Below are 22957 nucleotides of genomic sequence, written 5' to 3' on the forward strand. Positions count from 1 at the left end.
CTGAAACCGGCTATTTTGTGGGAGTTCTGAGGGCGGAGTCAGCACTTAGCTGATTAGGTGCCATATATCAGCACTTAATCAGCTAAGATAACTGCATTAATAGGACTGCATAAGATGCAGTCCTATCTTTATGCGGTTCACCATAGCCGGTTAAGTGCTGAATATCGTGCTTAACCAGCTATGTTTTCACTGCCTCCAAGTACCTGGAAATTTAGTTCAGTAATATTTCAAGATGAGTTACACTATGGGGGTAGTACCAGTAATTCAACACTAGGTGTGGTAGGACAGAGATGTGTGTAAACTGTTTTGCACTCTGTATTAGTGATAAAACCACACTTTTAGTATTCAGCTGACCCTGTTCTCTACCCCCCCCCCTCAAATATATACTGATAAACTCAAAAACACACGTCACTGACAAGAATAACAAGGAAAGATTTATCTACAAGAGTGAAATATGAACAAGGCTGAAAATGAAAATAATTAGGATTTAATTAAAAGTTATGTATAAGTACAGAATGTACAACAAACAGGAATACACCTTTGTGAAAAGTCCAAGGAAGGCAGAAGAGTAGAGAATTCCTTGGCGCCAAAAATGCCACTGCTTCAGTCACGCCAATGTGACTTTTTGTTAGCGTTTTTTGATCTGGATGATCCAACTACATGCATTTATACCAGGACAGCTTCACTACAGGCACCATAAATGTCCTTGTCTTACCAGTAGTATAATCCTTGACCCCTGAGGCAGGCAGGTTTTTCCGCCCCATTCCACATCAAGTTTTTTTTTTGTTTGCAGTGTCCGCTATAGCATTCACAGTGCTAGCACTTTTGGCACTCTGTTTACTGAGCCTACAGTAAGGTTTAGTTCTATGCTTTAGCGCACCAGATATACATTTTGTCAGCCAGATATCGGGCTCAGAGCTATTTGATACCCCTGAGGCAGGTGACTGTGCCCACCGAAACACAGCCCATGTCAGGTTTTAATGCACTGGTGCTTTCAATAAAGATTAGAAGACCTCATCCCCATGGCTGATCGTCATTTGTTTCATCCTCTACTCCTTTCTTGACTGCTGTTCTCAAAGCTTTTCCTTGAATTCTGGCTACAGGCAGACTGGGGTCAATATGACCAAGACTCCTTGTCACGGTTGCCCACATTCTTTCGTCCTGCATCAGCAAGTCACAGGTTTTTTCTTCAGAGAGGGCATGACTAAGCAAGTTTTAATCACAGCAAATGTTTTCCTGCATTGGAGCACAAGGCACTGCATATTCTGTGATCTATATAAGCTGTACTACAGGTATGGCGTGGTCAGTCAGTTACCTTGTGGCAGGGGCTTTTGCCTGTCTCTGGGAGGCTCGCAGTCTAATTTTGTACTTGAGGCAATGGAGGGTTAAGCGACTTGTGGAAGGTTAAGGAAAAAGTACGAGGGGAATATCACAAAACCATAGGCTTTCATGTCTGGTTTTCTCTGTATTACTTACATTAACACAATATTTTCATTTGCTGTGCTCTCATTATGTTTTATTCAAACCGTACCTATTTTGTCCCATGCCTGTTTGTTTTTCATTTTAGTTCAATATATTGTGCATGTAACTCAGCATGAGATATTTCTGTTTGTTTTTATAAATAGTATTTAAATCGTGGCTGTACGAGGTACTTTGCAACAAAAGAAACAGATAAGCAGATTCTACAGAACCGCAAGAGTCCTGAGGTAGGCTATTGTGTTCATAAATGTTTAACTACATGACATTCATAACCATTGATCTTGCCTTATAAAACTAGACATGAATTTATCACCATCTGTTTCTTGGAAAAATGTGTTTAAAGTACATTCATCTACTACTATGGCAGAGCTGAATGGTATGCATTGCAGCCAGCAAATTAGCTTTATTGACACAACAATTTTACATATGTTATTAATTTAATATATAAAATAATTAAAAAATTAAAATACTAGCAGTAAAATGAAATTAGAGCTTGCATAGAGAGAGCAATAAGGTCAAGTCCTAGGTTTTGGTGCTGGTCCGTATGTTTCTGGTCAGGTCAAATTTCATACTATGAGCAGAGCAAACACTGTCCACCAATGTTCTCTTATTTATGGCTGATACACTTTTTCTAGTGACAGGGATTGCCTGTTTACCACTTGCAGGCTGTTGACAGCAGTGTTTTTTCCCCCCTTCCATAGTCACTGAGCTCAGTAAACTGTTTTTAGAATCAATTGTAATTCTAATTAGCATTCTCTTTGGTTTACACCTGAACCCTGCTGAGGCTGCTTGCAGTCACAAATAAGTGTTCAAGAGGCAAGCTTTATTTATTGCTTTACTGTTATGTCCTGGAAAAGAAAAAAGAAAAGGGAATGGAAATGTATTTTAAGATGGAGTATTGACTCCCACTTTCAAGTTCTGCAGATACACAACACACCTGTTTTCATGTTTGCATTCATTTTCTTTGTTAACAGGATTAATTTGTTTGCTTTGTTATCACCAAAACCTAGAACTTTGAGGATTCTTGAGAACCGGATATGGGAAATGCAGATTATCTTGGAAGCCCCAATTTAGCATTTTTTAAAATGTATTTATTTATTTTTTAAGTTCACTTATTATTTGTGCATCACCTTAAAAATGATTTTTCTAGCTTGAAAGTGTACTGTATTTGCATCTGTACAATTGTCATTTAACCACAGTACAGTCTCGATTATCCAGCCTTCCAGTATATCTGACAGATCACCCTATGATGTCATTGCGACTTTTTTACATTTTCCTGACATTCGATTCACTGGATTGGCAGACCTACCTCTGTTTGGATTTGCTACGGAGTCACTGTTTTCACTGCAACAGTTAGAATGATTGGCTTTGCTGGCTACTGAGATCCTGCTTTCACTGTAGCACATGAAATGCACATTTTCTAAGCATTTTCAATGTGTTCCTTGTTATCTGACTTTTCATTTATATGACAGTGGACTGGTTCCGTTTATGTCAGATAATCGAGACTGTACTGTACTTTTGTATTGATATGTATTACGAAAAATACAAGTAAACGGTGCATTTACTTAAATTACTTTTTTTTTGTCTTTCCCAATATATTATCAGGAAGATGAGGTGATCCTTTTTATATAAATCCAGATGTTTGAGTTGCATTCTAGTGATTTGTAGACACATTATGTGGAGTGTCTTCTTTTTTAAAATGCATGTTTATTTCTTTGTTTTTCTATGGACTCTTCCAGTCAGTTTTCATGTGTTTTAATTTTTTGAATATGAATTACAAATACTTGTTCTTATATCTTAATACCCAGGAAAATTATCTTGCATGTTTGCTTTGTCCTTTTGGCTGCATGGAATTAATAGCCTTTCTCTGTCGTTCTAAAGAAATACGTTGCTATATCTATGGCTGTAAACAATAACTAAAATTGCTTGTGACGCTTGCGATAAAGTATCCCTTTGTTCACATCTTATCAGGATCTATGAATAAGATTTTTTTTTTACTGCTTTATATTCTATTTGATGGCAATACAAAGCAGTATTGTATGTGTTCTGCTACCATGTGCTATTTTTCTTCTTAAAAGGAGCTCCTTAGTAGGGAATGCATCTCATATTTCCTTGGACAGTGGTCCTTCAAAAACAGAGTGCATCCTATATATATATATAATTTATTGCGTTGGTTTTCAATCCTTTGGAGAATTTCACGCCTTTTTTTTTTGTCTTGCAGTACCTTAAACAAGGCTCCTTGAAAGACCCACTGCTAGATGACCATGGAGATTTTAACCGAATGTGCATAGCTATGAAAAAGATTGGTTTGGATGATGCGGAAAAGCTTGATCTTTTTCGTGTGGTAGCTGGGGTCTTGCACCTTGGAAATATTGATTTTGAGGAGTCTGGCCACACGTCTGGTAAGAGAAAAACATAATTGATAAAAGCTAGCATAAATCCAACCCCATATACCAACAATTAATTTCATCCCAAAATTAATAAAAAGATCTATGGACATTTTAGGCCTAATATATATTGCTATTTACTGCATCATTGTTTATTTTACATTTTGAGCATTTCACATTTACTATGTATACAGTCAAAGATATGTTTAATGTGGGTCCTGAATGCTCTTCATCTTGAGTTCTCACCCTTAAGTCTTCCCTCTTCTTTCAGTCTCTTTCTTGTCCTCATATCTACTTCCTATTTGCTTTATCTTCTCTGTTCCTGATCACTTCTGGTTGTCTTTTTTTCATTCTCCATGTAAAAGTTTTTGTGTGTGTATTTGTGTGTTTGCTGTCTTCTTGTGTATCTTTGGGCTTCTTTGTCAACCAGATTTGTGTTCTATTAGTCTGTGGTGCTATGAGCCACCTTCTGCATTTAATTAGGTATTGTTCCTCTTCTTACATGTCTCCTTTCAGATTACTTAACCCAGTTATTGCAACTACACGACCAAGTGCAGAGAGTGCAGCTGGGGAGAAATCATGCACTAGGGCTGTTTTCAGAACCCTGCAGTTATGGGTCTTATATTTGATGATTAGGTGGTGGTATTGTATGTTGACTGAGGCTTTCTGTACGTCTGTGGTCTATGAATACTGATTTTACAGCATCTATTGATCCAGTGGACTAGATCATATGACCTGAGAAGCAAACCCATGGTCTCTTTAGAGACATTTTTTGTGTTGGATTTTAGAGAAAGCTGTAAAGATATATTGTGCATAATGCAGGATGCAAAAATATATGAGTTATTTATACATTTGATGGCATTTTCTGTGATAATACCCCTGATACAGGTTTTTGATTGAAACATGGCCCATTTTGAGTTTTGATTGGCTTTCTTGGTTGCAAGAACAGCTAAGTTTATTGGTTTCATTAGTGTCTCAGTACATTTTTTTTCAACTGGCCAAACTGAGCTTATTTGTGTTGGCCCCAAAATGCAATATATTTTCCATTTAGAATTTTTTAAATTGCATACAAATTTGAAATACCAATTGTTGCTTGTAAAACTATTGAAGCTGACAGTTATTAAATTTGTGTTTGAGGGATCTCACAGATAACCTGTTTTATATGTGATTCCCTTAGTCACTTTGTTTATTCATTTATTTTGTTAAAGAGCACTATATATATATATATATATATATATATATATATATATATATATGAAAGGTATGGGCCCTGAAGTGACTGACTGGGTTAGAAACTGGTTGAGTTGAAGGCGACAGAGGATAGCAATAAATGGAACACACTTTGAGGAAAGGGACGTTACAAGTGGTGTGCTGCAAGGATTGCTTCATGGACTGGTTATTTTAAATTCTTGTAAGTGATGTTGCAGCAGGGCTGTCTGGTAAGGTTTGTTTCTTTGTGGGTGATTCCAAAATCTGTACTAGGGAGACCCTCTGATGATGTGCATAACATAAGGGAGGGACCTAACAAAGCTCGAAGAATAGTTCATAATTTAACATCTAAAATTTAATGCTAAAAAAGCAGGGTCATGCACTTAGACTACAAAAACGCAAGGGAGTGATACACTTCAGGAGGTGAAATACTTCTGTGCACTAAAGAGGAGCAGGACTTGGGTGTGATTGTATGTGATGATCTTAAGGTGGCCAAACAGATAGAAAAGACGACAGCAAAAAGCAGAAGAATACTTGGGTGCATAATGTGTGGAATGTCCAACAGAAAAAAGGAGGTGATAATATCTCTGCATAAGTCTCTAGTGAGACCTCATTTAGAGTACTGTGTACAGGTCTAGAGATTGCATCTTAAAGAAAAAAAATATAAATATAAACAGGATGGCGTTGGTTGAAAAGGCAGTTACTAAAATTGTCTGTGTTCTTCATCATAAAGCATACAAGAACAGACAAAGATCTTCATATGTATGCTTTGGAGGACCAGATGAAGAGGGGAGAGATGTTAAAGACATTTAAATACCTTTGTGACATAAATTCACATGAAGTGAGACTCTTTCAGCTGAAAGGAAGGTCTGGAATGAGGGGGCAAGGATGAAGATAAAAGGGGACAGATTCAGGAGTAACTAAGGAAATGCTGCTTTATGGAAAGGGTGGTGAGTTCATGGAACAGCCTCCTAGTGGAGGTGGTGGACACAAAGACTGTACCTGAATTCAAGAAAACTTGGGACAGGTACCCAGGATCTTTAAGGGAGTGGAAAGGATAGTAGATGGCATGGATGGGCAGACTGTTAGGAATTATACAGAAAAGAATAGAAAACAACATTTAAGGCTCTTCAGCTTGACAAAAGAGGACTGTGAAGAGGGATATGGTAGAGGTGGCTAATGTGTGGTGTGGAGCATGTAAATAGGAAATGGTCATTTACAGTTTCAAATAATAGTTCCAGGAGACACAAATGAAATGACTGGAGGCAGATTTAAACAAATCTAAAAATACTGTGTGAGTTGTGAAATTTTTTGCTAAGATTAAGTGTAGCTGAGTTTAAAAAAGGTTTGGCAAATTTTGGAGGACATATTTATTAGTAACTGTTAACCAGGTAAACTTGGGGAGCCCACCTTAGAGAACTGTGTAATGAGAAATGGATCTCCTTTGGGATCTGCCTTGTATGTCATGGTTTGAGGAATGTGAGTCCTTGGGCTGAGCGAAGTTGGTACCGCCTGTACTATGCAAGTGCAGCACAAGCCCTTGCTGACGACAACTGATGCTGCCACTAGACAAAGTCCAGGATAGGCTGCAGGCAGACATGAACCGAACCAAGACTGGCAAGGTCAGGAGCAGGAATCACCACCAAAAATGTTAAATTCCCATCTTGATTTGAAACCTAATGGTGTCTTATCAAGTTTCTTTTGCTGACTTTTCCCCTATATACAGTGGGGGAAATAAGTATTTGATCCCTTGCTGATTTTGTAAGTTTGCCCACTGACAAAGACATGAGCAGCCCATAATTGAAGGGTAGGTTATTGGTAACAGTGAGAGATAGCACATCACAAATTAAATCCGGAAAATCACATTGTGGAAAGTATATGAATTTATTTGCATTCTGCAGAGGGAAATAAGTATTTAATCCCTCTGGAAAACAAGACCTAATACTTGGTGGCAAAACCCTTGTTGGCAAGCACAGCGGTCAGACGTCTTCTGTAGTTGATGATGAGGTTTGCACACATGTCAGGAGGAATTTTGGTCCACTCCTCTTTGCAGATCATCTCTAAATCATTAAGAGTTCTGGGCTGTCGCTTGGCAACTCGCATCTTCAGCTCCCTCCATAAGTTTTCAATGGGATTAAGGTCTGGTGACTGGCTAGGTCACTCCATGACCCTAATGTGCTTCTTCCTGAGCCACTCCTTTGTTGCCTTGGCTATATGTTTTGGGTCATTGTCGTGCTGGAAGACCCAGCCACGACCCATTTTTAAGGCCCTGGCGGAGGGAAGGAGGTTGTCACTCAGAATTGTACGGTACATGGCCCCATCCATTCTCCCATTGATGCGGTGAAGTAGTCCTGTGCCCTTAGCAGAGAAACACCCCCAAAACATAACATTTCCACCTCCATGCTTGACAGTGGGGACGGTGTTCTTTGGGTCATAGGCAGCATTTCTCTTCCTCCAAACACGGCGAGTTGAGTTCATGCCAAAGAGCTCAATTTTTGTCTCATCTGACCACAGCACCTTCTCCCAATCACTCTCGGCATCATCCAGGTGTTCACTGGCAAACTTCAGACGGGCCGTCACATGTGCCTTCCGGAGCAGGGGGACCTTGCGGGCACTGCAGGATTGCAATCCGTTATGTCGTAATGTGTTACCAATGGTTTTCGTGGTGACAGTGGTCCCAGCTGCCTTGAGATCATTGACAAGTTCCCCCCTTGTAGTTGTAGGCTGATTTCTAACCTTCCTCATGATCAAGGATACCCCACGAGGTGAGATTTTGCGTGGAGCCCCAAATCTTTGTCGATTGACAGTCATTTTGTACTTCTTCCATTTTCTTACTATGGCACCAACAGTTGTCTCCTTCTCGCCCAGCGTCTTACTGATGGTTTTGTAGCTCATTCCAGCCTTGTGCAGGTGTATGATCTTGTCCCTGACATCCTTAGACAGCTCCTTGCTCTTGGCCATTATGTAGAGGTTAGAGTCTGACTGATTCACTGAGTCTGTGGACAGGTGTCTTTCATACAGGTGACCATTGCCGACAGCTGTCTGTCATGCAGGTAACGAGTTGATTTGGAGCATCTACCTGGTCTGTAGGGGCCAGATCTCTTACTGGTTGGTGGGGGATCAAATACTTATTTCCCTCTGCAGAATGCAAATAAATTCATATACTTTCCACAATGTGATTTTCCGGATTTAATTTGTGATGTGCTATCTCTCACTGTTACCAATAACCTACCCTTCAATTATGGGCTGCTCATGTCTTTGTCAGTGGGCAAACTTACAAAATCAGCAAGGGATCAAATACTTATTTCCCCCACTGTACGTAACAGTATATATAGGGACATGCTCATATGTTTTCTTAGGACAATCACTGATTCAAAGATTCAAATTCTTCAAAAGACTGTCCAGCTATATAATCATAGCACGTTTCTCATATAGTGCAATAAATGCCTCCAAGTTCTTTGTAACATACTTGATGCAAAAAACTTCTTCTTAAACTTTTAAAAAAGACTTTCACTTAGCTTAAGAGTTGAAAATGGGCCTTGACATGGTCCATGTTTCGCTGAGGCTGTTTCAAGACACCCGCCAGAGAAGCTTGTGAGTTAGCAGTGACAGTTGCCCCTGAAAACAAAGTCATTCTTAAAATTACTTATAAATCCAAGCAAGAGGAATGCAAGTTATTTATGAAGTAGCTACTCAATTTGGCAGGCTGTAACAGAATGTCCTCACCTGGACTCTTAAAACTGTCAACTGAAATGTGGATGCTCTGGGCAACCGGAAGAGCAGCGGCTCCTTTAAGGTCAGAGACCTCACTGTCCCTGGAAGAACAAAGTTGACCCAATGACATGAGATCAAACATGAAACATTTAAAAGAGTTTACAAATGATTAAATAGTTGGACAGTCTTTTGAAGACTTTGAATCTTTGAATCAATGATTGTCCTAAGAAAACATATGAGCACGACCCTAAACATACTATTACGTGTATAGGGGAAAAGTCATCAAAAGAAACTTAATAAGATGCCATTAGGTTTCGATATCAAGATGGGAATTTAATATTTTTGAAGGTCAGGAGCACCACTAGGCTACTTCTCCACTCTGCTTAGTGGATAGGTGCCACATTGAATCAGGATGCATCAGCAAATGGATAGTAATGAATAATTAACTGACTTGGGTGTCTGCCTGTTAAGTGTGCTAACCTATGTCTAGACCAGGGGTTCTGAACCCAGTCCTTAGGACACTCCTAGCCAGTCAGGTTTTCAGGATACCTGCAATAAATATTCATGAGAAAAATTTGCATGCCCTACCTCCCATATGCAGATTTATCTCATGCATATTCATTGTGGGTATCCTGAAAACCTGACTGGCTATGTGTGTCCCGAGGACTGGGTTGAGAACCACTAGTCTAGACATATTTAGATCTAATGATGTTCTATAAATTCATTGGGTGCCGTAGGCCTGAGCCGTTTAAGCTCTAGTGCTGTGTGATTGACATAACTGGATGATCATTTTTGGGAAAAATTCTATAAATGGCGCCTAAAGCTAGGCAGTAATTTCACGCTCAACTTTCGACATGGAAATACATGATTCAAGGCCCCAAAATGGGGCTAAAGTGACAGATCGGCATGGAAATACATTTACTCACCCAGTTATAGGGTAGCACCTAAGTGTATCCACATGCAACTTCAAAGGGGGCGTTGCAATGGGAGGGGCATGGGTGAGTCAGAGATGTCTTTGCAATTGTGCTCAGTATTATAGAATACCTGGTTTTAGCTGGTGTAAGTCCTGGCGCCCAGAGTTGGTTGTGGAATTCAGTGAACAATGCTATTTTATAAAGCACACTCCTCACAGAGCATCAGTAGAACTGGGCATCATTTACCAAATCCGACCCTTTGTGTCTTTTTTTTTTTAATTGAGAGCATCTTGCCAGGAAGAATGTAATACTTCAGGCTAGCATCTGGGATGTAACGTTTACCTTATTTATTTATTTATTGTTATTAGAAGTAAGACACTACACAGGATAGGCAGGAGGTGGAAAAACAGAATGTAAGACTGCCAGTCAGTCTAGAAATGTTTTTCCAGTCACTGAGCACTATTTGAATGCAAAAGAAAATATAAAAAAAATAGTATTCTTTGGAGAGGAAGTGCCATTAGAACATTGCACTGTATGTGACGCACAGTAGAAATATAGCATAAGGGTTTAGTGGTTTATATCTGGGCAATAAATAAAAAACCTGAAGGTACAATTATACCCCAGTAGTGAATACTATTTATATAACATTGCCAGGCTTGTATGGTGCTTCATAGATATACATGATAGACTGTCCCTGCTTTTTTAAGTTTTCAGTCTAATAGTCAAACAGTCCAAGCAAAACATATATGGGGAGGGTGTTTGATCTAAACATTGGGGCCAGCTGCAAGGAGTGATTCCTCTAGAGAGTTTTACAGGAAGGAAACCTGTAGGGAAAGTGAATCTTTGCAGGATCAATTAGGTTTCTGTTTTAAAAGCTGCCTTGTAGTCTTCACTCCACAGAGCCTACTCTCCAGATCAGATAGGCAGATGAAAATTAAGTGTTTGGGGAATCAGGGAAGATCTTTAAAGTCTCAAGGCGGATTAACAAGTGTGGTTTCATAAAGCAAGGACTAAATTAACAGGAAAACTGAAAAAAATAAATATTGGTTGGGGAGCTGGGCTTCCCAGAGAGCCCCTGTTTTTCTTCCTTTCTGGTAAGTAACTGCATTTCAAAGAGATGACCCAAGAACAATAATTAAAATCAGCTTATCTAGAGTAATAATTATGTAGCCTTGGGAAAAGCCTTCTCAAAGCATAGGTATTATTTTTAAGGGTATCGGGGATGTGTAAACAAATTGTTAGTGTTATCAGTTCTTTCACTTGCCTTGCCTAAGGTCACATGGTTTAAAAAAAAAAAAAAAAAAAAGGTGACTAGTGAAATGAAAGCAGAGTTCCCACATTTGCATCTTTCCGCTCTAACCTCTTTAACTACCAGCTGTAGGTGGACAGTTTTTACTGAACATTTTCTTCTTCGTTCTCATTATATTCACAAGCACTGAGAATTATTCACCACACTCTATGGGTTGGATGACTGCCACAGAAAAGTTAATTAAATCAGTTGATTGTAAATTTGAAAGTGTTAGAAGGAGAAAGAAATTAGCTTGGGAATTCTTTCATTGTCGTGCATAAAAAATATGTGAACATTGACATGGTTGTAGCCGGCCTTAACTGTTTATCTAAAGTTTATTCATTGACTGTGAAGAACAGAATAAATGGTTCACCAAGTTTTAGCCACTAATTTTATATTCTGTTATTAATGCTTATGTGCTCGAATAAAATAGGTGAACATAAGAATAGCCATACTGGGTCCATCTAGCCCAATATCCTACATCCAGCAGAGGCCAATCCAGGTCACAAGTACCTTGCAGAATCCCAAATAGTAGCAAGATTCCATGCTACCGCTCTCAGGGGCAGCAGTGGCTTCCCTGTGAATTTGTCCAAACCTTTTTTTTTAAACCCAGATACGTCAGCTGCTGTTACCACATTTTCCAGCAATGAGTTCTAGAGCTTAACTATTCATTGAGTGGAAAAAATATTTTCCTGTTCGTTTTAAAAGTATTTCCTTGTAACTTCATTGAGTGCTCCTAGTTTTTGTACTTTTTGAAAGAGTGAAAAGTCGATTCATGTTTAAAGGTTCTACTACACTCAGGATTTTGTAGACCTCTATCATATCCCACCTCAGCCATCTCTTTTCCAAGCTGTAGAGTCCTAACCTCTTAAACCTGTCCTCAAATGAGAGGAGTTCCATTCCCTTTATCATTTTGGTTGCCCTTGTTTGAACCTTTTGCTGTCACTATCTTTTATCATATTTTTTGTCAAGGGTTCTTTTGAAACAGGGATGTTCAACCTTGGCTGTTGCCTAGTTGAGTTTTCAGGATTTTTACAATATAAGATCTGTTTGCATATAATGGAGAGAGTGCATGCAGAAAGATCTCAGATCAACCCAGCGCTTAATGTTTCTTTCAATATTTTGGAAAAGGTAAGTGTGGGGAGGGCTTGTGTGTATAATGTTTTTCAAAATCTTTAATTAAATTTTTCATAACTTATCTGTTTCTTAGAAGCCTGAGTGGTATGGTGTAGTGAGCAAGGACTTTTATGCCCTGGCACAGCATGACGATACATGGCCCATGTTGGCTTGGGTCTGATTTACATAGTAACACAGTAGATGACGGCAGAAAAAGACCTGCATGGTCCATCCAGTCTGCCCAACAAGACAACTCATGTGTGCTACTTTTTGTGTATACCCTACTTTGATTTGTACCTATGCTCTTCAGGGCACAGACCGTATAAGTCTGCCCAGCACTATCCCCGCCTCCCAACCACCAGCCCTGCCTCCCAACCACCGGCTCTGGCACAGACCGTATAAGTCTGCCCAGCACTATCCCCGCCTCCCACCACTGGCTCTGGCACAGACCGTATAAGTCTGCCCAGCACTATCCCTGCCTCCCAACCTCCAGTCCCGCCTCCCATCACTGGCTCTGGCACAGACCGTATAAGTCTGCCCCGCACTATCCCCGCCTCTCAACCTCCAGCCCCGCCTCCCACTACCGGCTCTGCTTCTCAGAAACAGATAAAGTTTTATGGAAAATTTAATTAAAGATTTTAATATAAAAAATTATACATTGAAAAAAAAACATGATTAGTGATAGATTGGGGTCATAAATTAAGGAGGCTGATGATGAGTTTGGGAAGCCACAGGCTGTATCCTTGTGTGAAAAGAGTTGCTGCCAAGGCTTCCATATGACCCAATAGTATAGCCTTTTCTATTCTGTCCTTTTCCAAAATATAAAGGAACTGTTAAGCGCTGGGTTGATTTACTTTTGGATTTGATTGCCCCCACTTTAAAAATACTTTTTTGGACTAGTATCATTGATTTGCAAATAGATCTTGTGCATATTTATTGGGGGAGTCCTGAAGACCTGACTGGGTTGTGGCCTTCGAGGACCGAGGTTGGACATCCCTGATGTAGAAGCATGTAATATGATGATAGTTGATGATTGTCAGGCCCACATAATCTGCCCACATGCCTTATCTGCCATTCAACTTTAGATTTTTCTTGAGCTCTGGTTTTGCCCTTGTTTTTCTGCTTCATTGTTCCATGTTTTTTTGCATTCCAACACAGCTTTTACCCCAGCCCTTCCATTTATAGCAGGGTTCTCCAAATCCAGTACATAAACTTGGTGGGTGCAGTGTGTTCTTCAGCACTCCTAATATTGAGCAAATGCCTTCACTGTGTCCAGGAAGGGGTAGTTTGCATGAGGTTTTGCTCCTCCGATTGCTCTCAAAATCTGCTTCCTATGCCCTGGTCTTTGAGGGCTACAGACTAGTTGAGTTTTCAGGATTTCCCTGGTGAATATATAGGAGAGAAAAGTGCATCTAGAGGGACAGGTCTATAACTGAGTGCCAAAGTTAAGAGCCTAGATGCAGCGCTCTGAGCGTGATTTCTATAATGGCCGCTGGGTGCCAAGTTTTCATTACAGAATCCTAGCGTAAATCAGCTTCTTTGTGCTTTCAGTTAGGTGCACCCACTTAGGCCATGTCAGTAAGACATGTAAATGTGTGTTCTAAATGTGGCAGTGTAGCACATAACGTAAAGTATTCTGTAAATTACATGCATAACAGCCCACCATTATGCTCCCTATGCTCCCTTGCATTTATGTTCTAAGTTAACTGTGTGCCTAAGCTGAGCACTTACGAAAGTGCAAAACCCCTTAGAGAAAAGCTACATTGGTTGCCACTAAAAGAACGCATCTCGTTCAAGATCTGCACATTAGTCCATAAAATCATTCACGGAGATGCGCCAACCTATATGCTAGACCTTTGTTGACTTACCACCCAGGAATGCTAACCGGTCAGCCCGCACATTCCTTAACTTACACTTCCCAAGCTGTAAAAAACTGAAATACAAACTAACACATGCATCCAGCTTTTCATACATGGGCACACAGATGCGGAATGCACTACCACGTAATTTAAAAACAGTCCACGAACTAACTGACTTTCGTAAATCTCTGAAAACCTATCTCTTCAACAACGCATACCACAACGTCCAATAACTGTAACCACAACACCTTACCACTCGACCTCCATTTTGATTGACTTCTTTTTATGCCTGCATACTTAACTTTATCATGTTAACCCATTCTCTATGTAACAACAATTGTAACATCCACTCTGGAATGGCGAATGCCGTAACGGAGCAATGTAAGCCACATTGAGCCTGCAAATAGGTGGGAAAATGTGGGATACAAATGCAACAAATAAAAATATTTACGTGCCCAAATATACATTTTAGCGTGCAAACTGCGCACAAATGTTCTGGTGTGTGACCCTCAAGCACTGCTGTTGGAGACCCCTTATTTAGAGACTGTTTTATGCCTCCACCTTGTTTGTCAAGAAATTCTTCCTCATATTCCTGAGTTTGCCTCTACCCCCAGCCTATCACAACCTCTTGTGCTCGTGTCTAATGCATTATTTATGCCTTCATAATTGGTAAAGGGAGTCCTTAAAACATTACAGTACTTCAGATGGACTGATGAAGTTTAATGTGGATGAATTTCTAGTAACGTGTCAATAGACCAGGAATGGACAAGAACATTTTGTGCTGTAAGGGCGAGTGCATAACCAAGAAAAATAAGTACAGTGAAGATTCTGTAGAAAAGTGACTGTTAACTGCTGTTACTTGTTTCTGGACTGTTCTCAGATCTTATGCACATCTGATATGTTATATGAGCTGAGTTCAGATTCTACTTCAGTATGTTTAGCAACAGTTTTATTTTTTATTTTTATTTTATTTTTGTTACATTTGTACCCCGCGCTTTCCCACTCATGGCAGGCTCAATGCGGCTTACATGGGGCAATGGAGGGTTAACTGACTTGCCCAGAGTCACAAGGAGCTGCCTGTGCCGGGAATCGAACTCAGTTCCTCAGTTCCCTAGGACCAAAGTCCACCACCCTAACCACTAGGCCACTCCTCCACTCCTCCAGGTTATATGTACGACACTGATAATGTACATGTATAATGTACTCTTTAATTATTTTGATAATTGCAAGCACTCTTCCAGGCACCTAAAATAAATGATCCTCAGGGTCTTTCTCATAAATGTGAACATTTGATTCCTCAAGAAAGGATCGGAGAACCTTTATATTTAATGAGTGGTATCGTGAACAGCATATCTTGCCAAGGTATTCCACATTATTAACTTTGGTGGGGAGAGTCAGGGGTACTCCACTTTGAAGTTCACAAAGATTCTGGTTTTCAGGCTAGATAATACCATAAATATGAATCCAATGTTTTACTTACATCTGATCTAGGAACCTACCTAATTTTCTGTTCTAGTTATCTTGAAAGCCAGATTTGTTTTGAAATCTTTTGGGTTAGGTAGCGTACTTAACCCCATGTTATGGGTATACAAAGTAGTTGCATCGGGATAGGCTCAGCATTACATGGATGATTTTAATGACAGGTTATAGATCACTAATGGCAGATCAGCAATTTCATGTTTGAGTTTTTTCAGTATTCTTTAAAGTTTATACCATCCACTCCATGTAATTTGCTACCCAAGGAAAAGTTCCCATTTTAATTTCCAAGCACCAACAATAGGAACCAAGGGACCCGACATGGTCCATGTTTTGGTGGAATAACCGCCTTCTTCAGGGGTCAAACTCTGTGTAATAAAAATAAACATAATTAAAAACCAAAGTATAAAATGGACCAAAATTACATCATAAATGTAACAAAATAATAAATTCTACTAAATAGACCAATTTTAATATAAATATATATGTGGGGACTAATTTGAGCAACTATAATATACAATGTCCCAAACATCAGTAATTTATCAACATTTCATCCACTTATCTTAAAAATGGCAGCAATTCAATTTATAGGACAAAATAATAGATAACATTAAGGAAAAACCAGTCACATGGACATATTAGTTACTGGACATATTCATTCTCTCTTATCATGTGTTTTTAGCATGAATTTGTATTAGTTTTATGCTTTTATTCATATATCAGTTTTATCTTATTTCGGGTTTTTATGTACTTTGCATTTGCAATCTGTCAAAACAAAGCAAATGTTATACTTTGGTTTTTAATTATGTTTGTTTTTATGAAAGGGAAATGGGACTTGATATACTGCCTTTCTGAGGTTTTTTTGCAACTACATTCAAAACGGTTTACATATATTCAGGTACTTATTTTGTACCAGGGGCAATGGAGGGTTAAGTGACTTGCCCAGAGTCACAAGGAGCTGCAGTGGGAATTGAACTCAGTTCCCCAGGATCAAAATCCACTGCACTAACCACTAGGCTACTCCCTGAAGCATGCAGCTATTTTGCCAAAACACGGGTCTGTGTCGGGTCCCTTGGTGCTAACTATTGGTGCTTGGATATTAAAATTGGAACTTTCCTTTTGTCTCCCTTTGTGTGTAAGCTTTTGTCCATCCCTACTTTTGATTGCTCTACCCTCTGACAGGTAGATCTCTTACATCTTCAGTAAAGACTGAAGCAAAGAATTCATTCAGGCCCTGATGCTCAGAAGCAAATGTGAGCGCTAAAGGTCCTTAGTGCCGGACTAGCACCTGCATTTGCTAGTGTTGAATGCTTGGAGGTCTCCAGTGCGGGGAGCAATGACCTCGTCACAGGTTAGTGCAGGGGGTATGCAAATCACATTAAAATTAGGCCATTCTTAATTAACCACGATGCTAAAAGAAGAGCAGCCTGAACAAGGGCGCACTTACTGTCGGGCACCTTATGTCAGCTCGGAACTGGTGTTAGGTAATCAGGCCAGCAAATTCCTTTAAAAAGGTGGTTTTGCATATTTATATCACAGACAACCCCCCCCCCCCCCCAATAATAACAAGGCATAGGAAACTTCCTAGTGGGAAAACTTACATTTTACAAGACAGCAGAGAGAAGAAAAAGAGAGACAATGAAATCACCTGAATTCTGCACTGTTGCTGACTTTCCTCCTGTCCACTGAGGAGCATTGCAAGCAAAGGCAAGGCAAGGAGGTTTCTTTGAGGCCAGAGGTGAGACTTCCTTACCTCCACCTCCCCCGGCCACCCGTTCCACTGCTGCCTTCCTTTGCATTGGGACTGCTGTGCTGGTGCCTCCTCCCCCTGGCCATGTAAGGCTCCTTCTTGTGCACATGTGCTGGACACGTACCCCCCTCCTTACTTCCCAATCATCAGTGCTAACAGCACACATAAAATTTGCATGTCATTAGTGCTGAGCATTTGGAAGTTCTTTAGCTGCGTTATAGTGGCAGTATTTTCTGGTGCTGTTTTGTACAATGCTGGAGTTTTGAGCCACTTTTGGAAACAGGATACTGGACTTGATGAACCTTTGGTCTGTCTCAATACGGCAGTGCTTATGTACTTTGACCCTGTAGTTGTGCCCTGTGCAACGCCTCCACTAGTTCCCCCCCCCCAGTCCACTTTACCACTGCCAATGAAAGGAGACAGTGGGCTGGGAGTAATTTTTATATCCTTTCATATTTGCTTTCACCAGTGGCGTTCCTAGGTCGGCTGCCACCCGGGGTGGATCACTGCTGCACACCCCCCTCTCCTGACGCATCAGCATACCTGGTATCAACACACGCTGCTGGAGGGGTGTTGGGAAGCAGCCACGTGGCTGTCGGCTCTACTGGCTCCCTCTGCCCCGGAACAGGAAGTAACCTGTTCCGGGGCAGAGGGAGCAGGGAACCAGCAGAGCCGACAGGCGCGCGGCTGCTCTCTGCACCCCTCCAGCAGCGTGCACCCGGGGCGGACCGCCCCCACCGCCCTGCCCTTGGTACGCCACTGGCTTTCACACTTCATGGTATGGTGTCGTGCTCTCTTACTTCTCTTGTGTTGTTAAGTAATAAAATGTTGGCTCAATGCTTAAATTTGATCAAGGTTTGGTTCCTTTCCTGTCAGTCAATAGCTGAAAACTTCACAGAACCTCACAGCAGAGCTGGCAGGCAGCAACTGCTCAGCTGCTCTTTGGCACCTTCCCCCTCCCCCCCCCCCCCCCCCCCAGAAGCAGCTGCTCTAGGCAACTGCTTAGTACTGCCTATTGGTTGGGAAGTAAAACCAATGCCCAGCAGACATCTATGGTCTGGGTCCTGTAAATGGCAAAACCAAATCAGGATCAAGGCTGGAATGGGCTTCAACGGCAACTGCAGTAGTTGGGAAGTAGGACTAGTGCTGGGCACTCTTCTATGGTCTGTGCCTCAAAATTGGCAGGGGGAGAGAGACAGAGAGATTATGTGTACTAGCATTTAATCATGAAGAAGTGGAACCTGTGCAGAGCGCCAGGTTCAAATCTAGCTGCCTTGTAAGGGAGGCTGGATGGACCATGCAGTTGCATGTAGAACAGACCTTGACACCTCAGTCGATGTGGTGTCTTACAGCTGTGCAGATGTGTGGAAACATGTAGGCTGCTTTTGCATCCATGTTTTCCTTGCCCATAGTAAAGCACATTCCTGGAATAGTTTTTTTTTTAAACATGCTGATATCGCAAAATTACTTGAAACATTGTGTGAATGAGAGATTGCTGTTATGTATTTAGTGCCAGATTCTATATATGGCACCAGAAAATTGTTACTGAAAAAAACACTCTTGGTAGTATTCTGTAAACCTCATCTAAAGTTAGGTGCAGTTTATAGAATACTCATAGCAGCTGTCCCATGACTAAAGTTTAGGCGCAGCCATTTACGCCAACTAAAACCTGGTCTAAATGCCCACATCTTATTTAGGCGTGGATCGGGCTTATTCTGTAATAGTGAGCATAATTTTTAGGAACGCCCATGACTCACTCATGCCCCCCATGGCTGCGTCCCCTTTTGTGATCCACACATTAGAATTTACATGGACCACTTTACAGAAAGTTACGCGGACCAGTGCATTCGTAAGTTCTAATTAGTACTGATAATTGCTTGTTATTGGCCAATTATTGGTGCTGATTAGATCATTAAACAGTTGCATGTGCAAAATCAGCTGTGCATGCAGATTTGTGCACATAATTTTAGTCGCCGTTTATAGAATCTAGGTGTTAGTGAATATTAAGTAAACCCCATATTTTTGGGGTGTTTAAGGTTTGTAGTTCTGTACACACACAAAGCCATCTGAATATGTAGATTGCAAATGTGCTTCCTTTGTGTATAGTGCTTTCACTGTGAATAACTGGGTTAAATCTCAGCCAATATGTGTAACTCCATTAACTAGATCCTAAATTACTAGTAATACAGAAATTAGATTGTAACTTAACTGAACAGCGTAGTGCTGGTGGGTTTGGTATTGAAATTGACTTATTGTTTTTCTCAAACTCTTCAATAGGTGGATGCACCCTGAAGAACAAATCTAGTCAGTCACTGGAATTCTGTGCAGAGCTGCTAGGGCTGGATCAGGAGGATCTGCGAGTCAGCTTAACCTCCAGAGTCATGCTTACAACAGCAGGGGGCGCTAAAGGCACAGTTATCAAGTAAGCTTGGATTTTTTTTTTTTTTTTAGTGCAGTCAGGAAACTAAGAACATATATTTTTGTTGCATAAACTGTTCTCTGTATTTTAACCTTTACTCTTATTTTAAGAACAGCCTTTAATAAAATTGAAGTTCAGGACTCCTTTTATTTTCTTTCTACTGAGGGATATAAAATAAATTAGTAACCTTCACCCACATTCTTTAGTAAGCTGGTTTTTTTTTAAACTTTGTTTTTATTGAAAAGATTTTGGTTTGAGGCAAAATAACAAAACAAACACACAAGTCCTTCAACAACAGAAGTACACATATAAGTCCCCAACCCCTCTGTCCCCCTCCCCCCACCCCGCAGAATCAAAAGTCTCATAAAGAAGAAAGCATGATGACAATCGGTCAACTGCTCCAAGTCTCGAACCACTCGAACTTGTCGCCCACTGTTGCAAGGTAGGGCCAATGGGGTTTTTTCCAGTGGGCAGTAATTTCACATTTTGCTGCTGTAAGTCAAATTATTTTAACTCTAGTTTGCCATTACGTCTGCTGGAATTAGCCAAGCCCAGAAGACAAAATGTAGGCTCAGAAGGAAAGGAAATACCCAAAGCCTGTGAAAGCATAAGTGTCACACCCTTCCGAAAAGGCTGTAAGAGCCCACAGCACCACCAAATGTGAAAAAAGTGCCCATGGCTCTTCCACAACACCAACAAGCCTCTGTGAGCATACAGGGAAACAAATTTTCAGTCTCTCTGGAGTATAGTACCATCTGGTCACTATTTTATATGCATTCTTCTTAAGCACTACTCAAATAGAAGCCTTTTTAACTTCTTTAAATATTTGTTTGCAAGCATGCATATCAAGCTCCTCTCCTAAATCCTATTCCCAGTCCAGCATATAAAAGAGAGATAGGACTTTACAGTTTACCCAGCAACATCCACAGATTTTCAAGATGCTCTGAGTCCTCAAGATCTTCTCTCAACCAATTATAAGAAGATATAAAATGATGAATTTGTAATAAGGAAAGAATATCAAACAGAATTGAATTCATAGAGGGCGGTGGTAGAAAACCTGAAATCCAGATAGCTATGGTTTTGTCTGGATTAAGGACTAAACGATATTCGTGAAGCCCGATGGCCACTTTCCGAAGACAATTTTGCAGCAGAGTCAGATCAGTTGAGTGCGTCAATTCAGGACAAAATTTCAGCCTGCTTGTCCGACATTTCTGCTTGGATGTCTCAACGCCATCTGAAGCTAAACATGACCAAAACTGAACTTCTCATTTTTCCCCATAAGCCCACCTCCCCTCTTCCCCCTTTCTCTATCTCTGTTAATGGCTCTCACATCCTCCCGGTCTCCTCGGCTCGTAACCTTGGAGTCATCTTTGATTCCTCTGTCTTCTCTGCACACATTCAACAGATCGCCAAAACCTGTCGCTTCTTTATCTACAACATTAGCAAAATTCGCCCCTTCCATATCATCATGCTGATCAATCCATAGACTGGTGGTGGGTTGTGTCCATCTACCAGCAGGTGGAGATAGAGAGCAATCCTTTTGCCTCCCTATATGTGGTCATGTGCTGCCGGAAACTCCTCCAGTATGTTCTCTATCTCAGCAGGTGGTGGTCACACACAGCAGCAGCTCTGGCTAGGTCTCCAAGCCTAATCTTTAGGTTTTGTTGAGTACCTGGGGTTGAGGGCTCTTCTTGAGCAAGTGCAAACCTGGTGGTGCCAGGTCCCTCCTTTTCTCCCGCTGGCTCCGTTTAAAAAAAAAATAAATTTGGACGTCCTTTAAGGGCGTTTATTTCAACGTTTATATCAACGTTTATAACAGCGTTTATTGCAGCTGCTCACTGGGACACCAGTTCGTTACAGCTCGGAGCGAGAAGCAGATAATTTTACCTTTTTATAGTGGGCAAGAGGTTCCCCGTTCGGTCTCCACGTGGCTTATGGCGTCGGAGGGCGAGAAGATTCGCTCCCCGGACTGCGTGTGTGCGTCTAGCGGGGATGCGGGGGTTTTCAAAGCCTGAATCGCCTTTGTTGGGCATCAGTTTGGAGTCCGGTCAGTGTCCTGGTTCTTCCTCCGGTGTGGCGGTTTTTCCCGCCATAAGCGCCCATCCCCCGCTGCTCGCCCACTCCATGTTGGCCGGCCACTCTGCTCGAACGGCTTCTTCTTGGGCCGCCCTCGAGCTGGGAGACGTTAATGCTATGGTTGCCCTTGATTCGGGCGACGGCAAGAAAGCGGCGAAAGTTAAGCACCGTTCTTCCCATGCGGCTCCTTCTCGTAGTTTTGCACCAGGACGCCATTTTGGATGCGCAGCATGTTTCTCCCCCGCTCTTGCGAGCGCCGGTTGAGGGTGCGTCTAGGGCCGTGGCCCAGGCAGCAGAAGTGCACAGTCTAGGGGGTTTCTCCCCTGAGTTCTTTTTGCTGCTGCATCAGGCTTTTCTTATGATAAACGCTGCCCCGGCTCCCCCCTCTGATCAAGGGGCTGAGGCCTCTGGAAGCAAACGCCCTCGGGTGGACTTCCAGGCCCTAGAGAACTCGGTCTCCTCTGATGTAGATGGGGGCAGCGTATCTGAGTTCTCCCAACGGTCCTTTGTGGATTCCTTGGAGGAGACGGATTCCCGCTCGGATGGAGCGGATGAACCCTCTGCAGCACGGATCTTTCGCTCAGAGGATTTGCCCAACCTGTTAGTGCAGGCCATGAGCATTTTGAAGAGTTCCTCTCCGGAGGATGTCTCTCCCTCAGCCTCTGTTGGCTCTGCCATTATGCGGGGGACTAAGCGCCCGCCTAGATCCTTCCACGTGCATGAATGCACACCTTGATTTCGGCTCAATGGGATTTCCCAGAAGCGAGCCTTAAAGTGGCTAGGGCTATGTCCCGCCTCTATCCTCTGCCTGAAGGTGAACGGGAGGCCTTTCTTGGGCCTACCGTGGATTCTTTAATCACTGCGGTGACTAAGAAAACGGCGTTGCCGGTGGAAGGTGGCACGGCCCTAAAGGACGCCCAAGACAGGAGTTTGGAGGCGGCTTTAAAGTCGTCCTTCGAGGTGGCTGCTTTAAGTTTACAGGCCTCAATTTGAGGGTCCTATGTGGCCAGGGCGTGCCTGACGCTTGCGCAGCGGGCTTCCCCCTCGGATCCTTCCTTGAGGGCTGATTGGCCAGCTCAGGAATCGGGCTTGGCCTACTTGGCAGGCTGGCTGTATGATGTCTTGAGAGCCTCGGCTAAAGGTATGGCTCAGACAGTCTCTGTACGGCGGTGGCATTGGTCTGCTGACCATGCATCTAAGTCTCGCCTGGCTAAGTTGCCTTTTAAAGGCAAGCTGCTCTTTGGGGTCGAGCTGGACAAGATTGTGACCG

At 41.7% G+C, this 22957-nt stretch overlaps 1 protein-coding gene across 5 annotated transcripts in view; it reads left to right on the forward strand.

Annotated features, from left to right (window-relative positions):
- MYO6 (myosin VI) overlaps positions 1 to 22957 on the forward strand; it is a 407005-nt gene that overhangs the window by 175317 nt on the left and 208731 nt on the right. For all 5 annotated transcript variants that reach the window (XM_030199055.1, XM_030199058.1, XM_030199059.1 and 2 more), the window contains exons 10-12: positions 1626 to 1706; positions 3701 to 3881; positions 19470 to 19614. In XM_030199055.1, the coding sequence (XP_030054915.1) occupies positions 1626 to 1706; positions 3701 to 3881; positions 19470 to 19614 (407 nt within the window). The remainder of the gene's footprint in view (positions 1 to 1625; positions 1707 to 3700; positions 3882 to 19469; positions 19615 to 22957) is intronic.

This window comes from Microcaecilia unicolor, chromosome 3 (genome assembly GCF_901765095.1).
Source record: "Microcaecilia unicolor chromosome 3, aMicUni1.1, whole genome shotgun sequence".
NCBI classification, from domain to species: domain Eukaryota; kingdom Metazoa; phylum Chordata; class Amphibia; order Gymnophiona; family Siphonopidae; genus Microcaecilia; species Microcaecilia unicolor.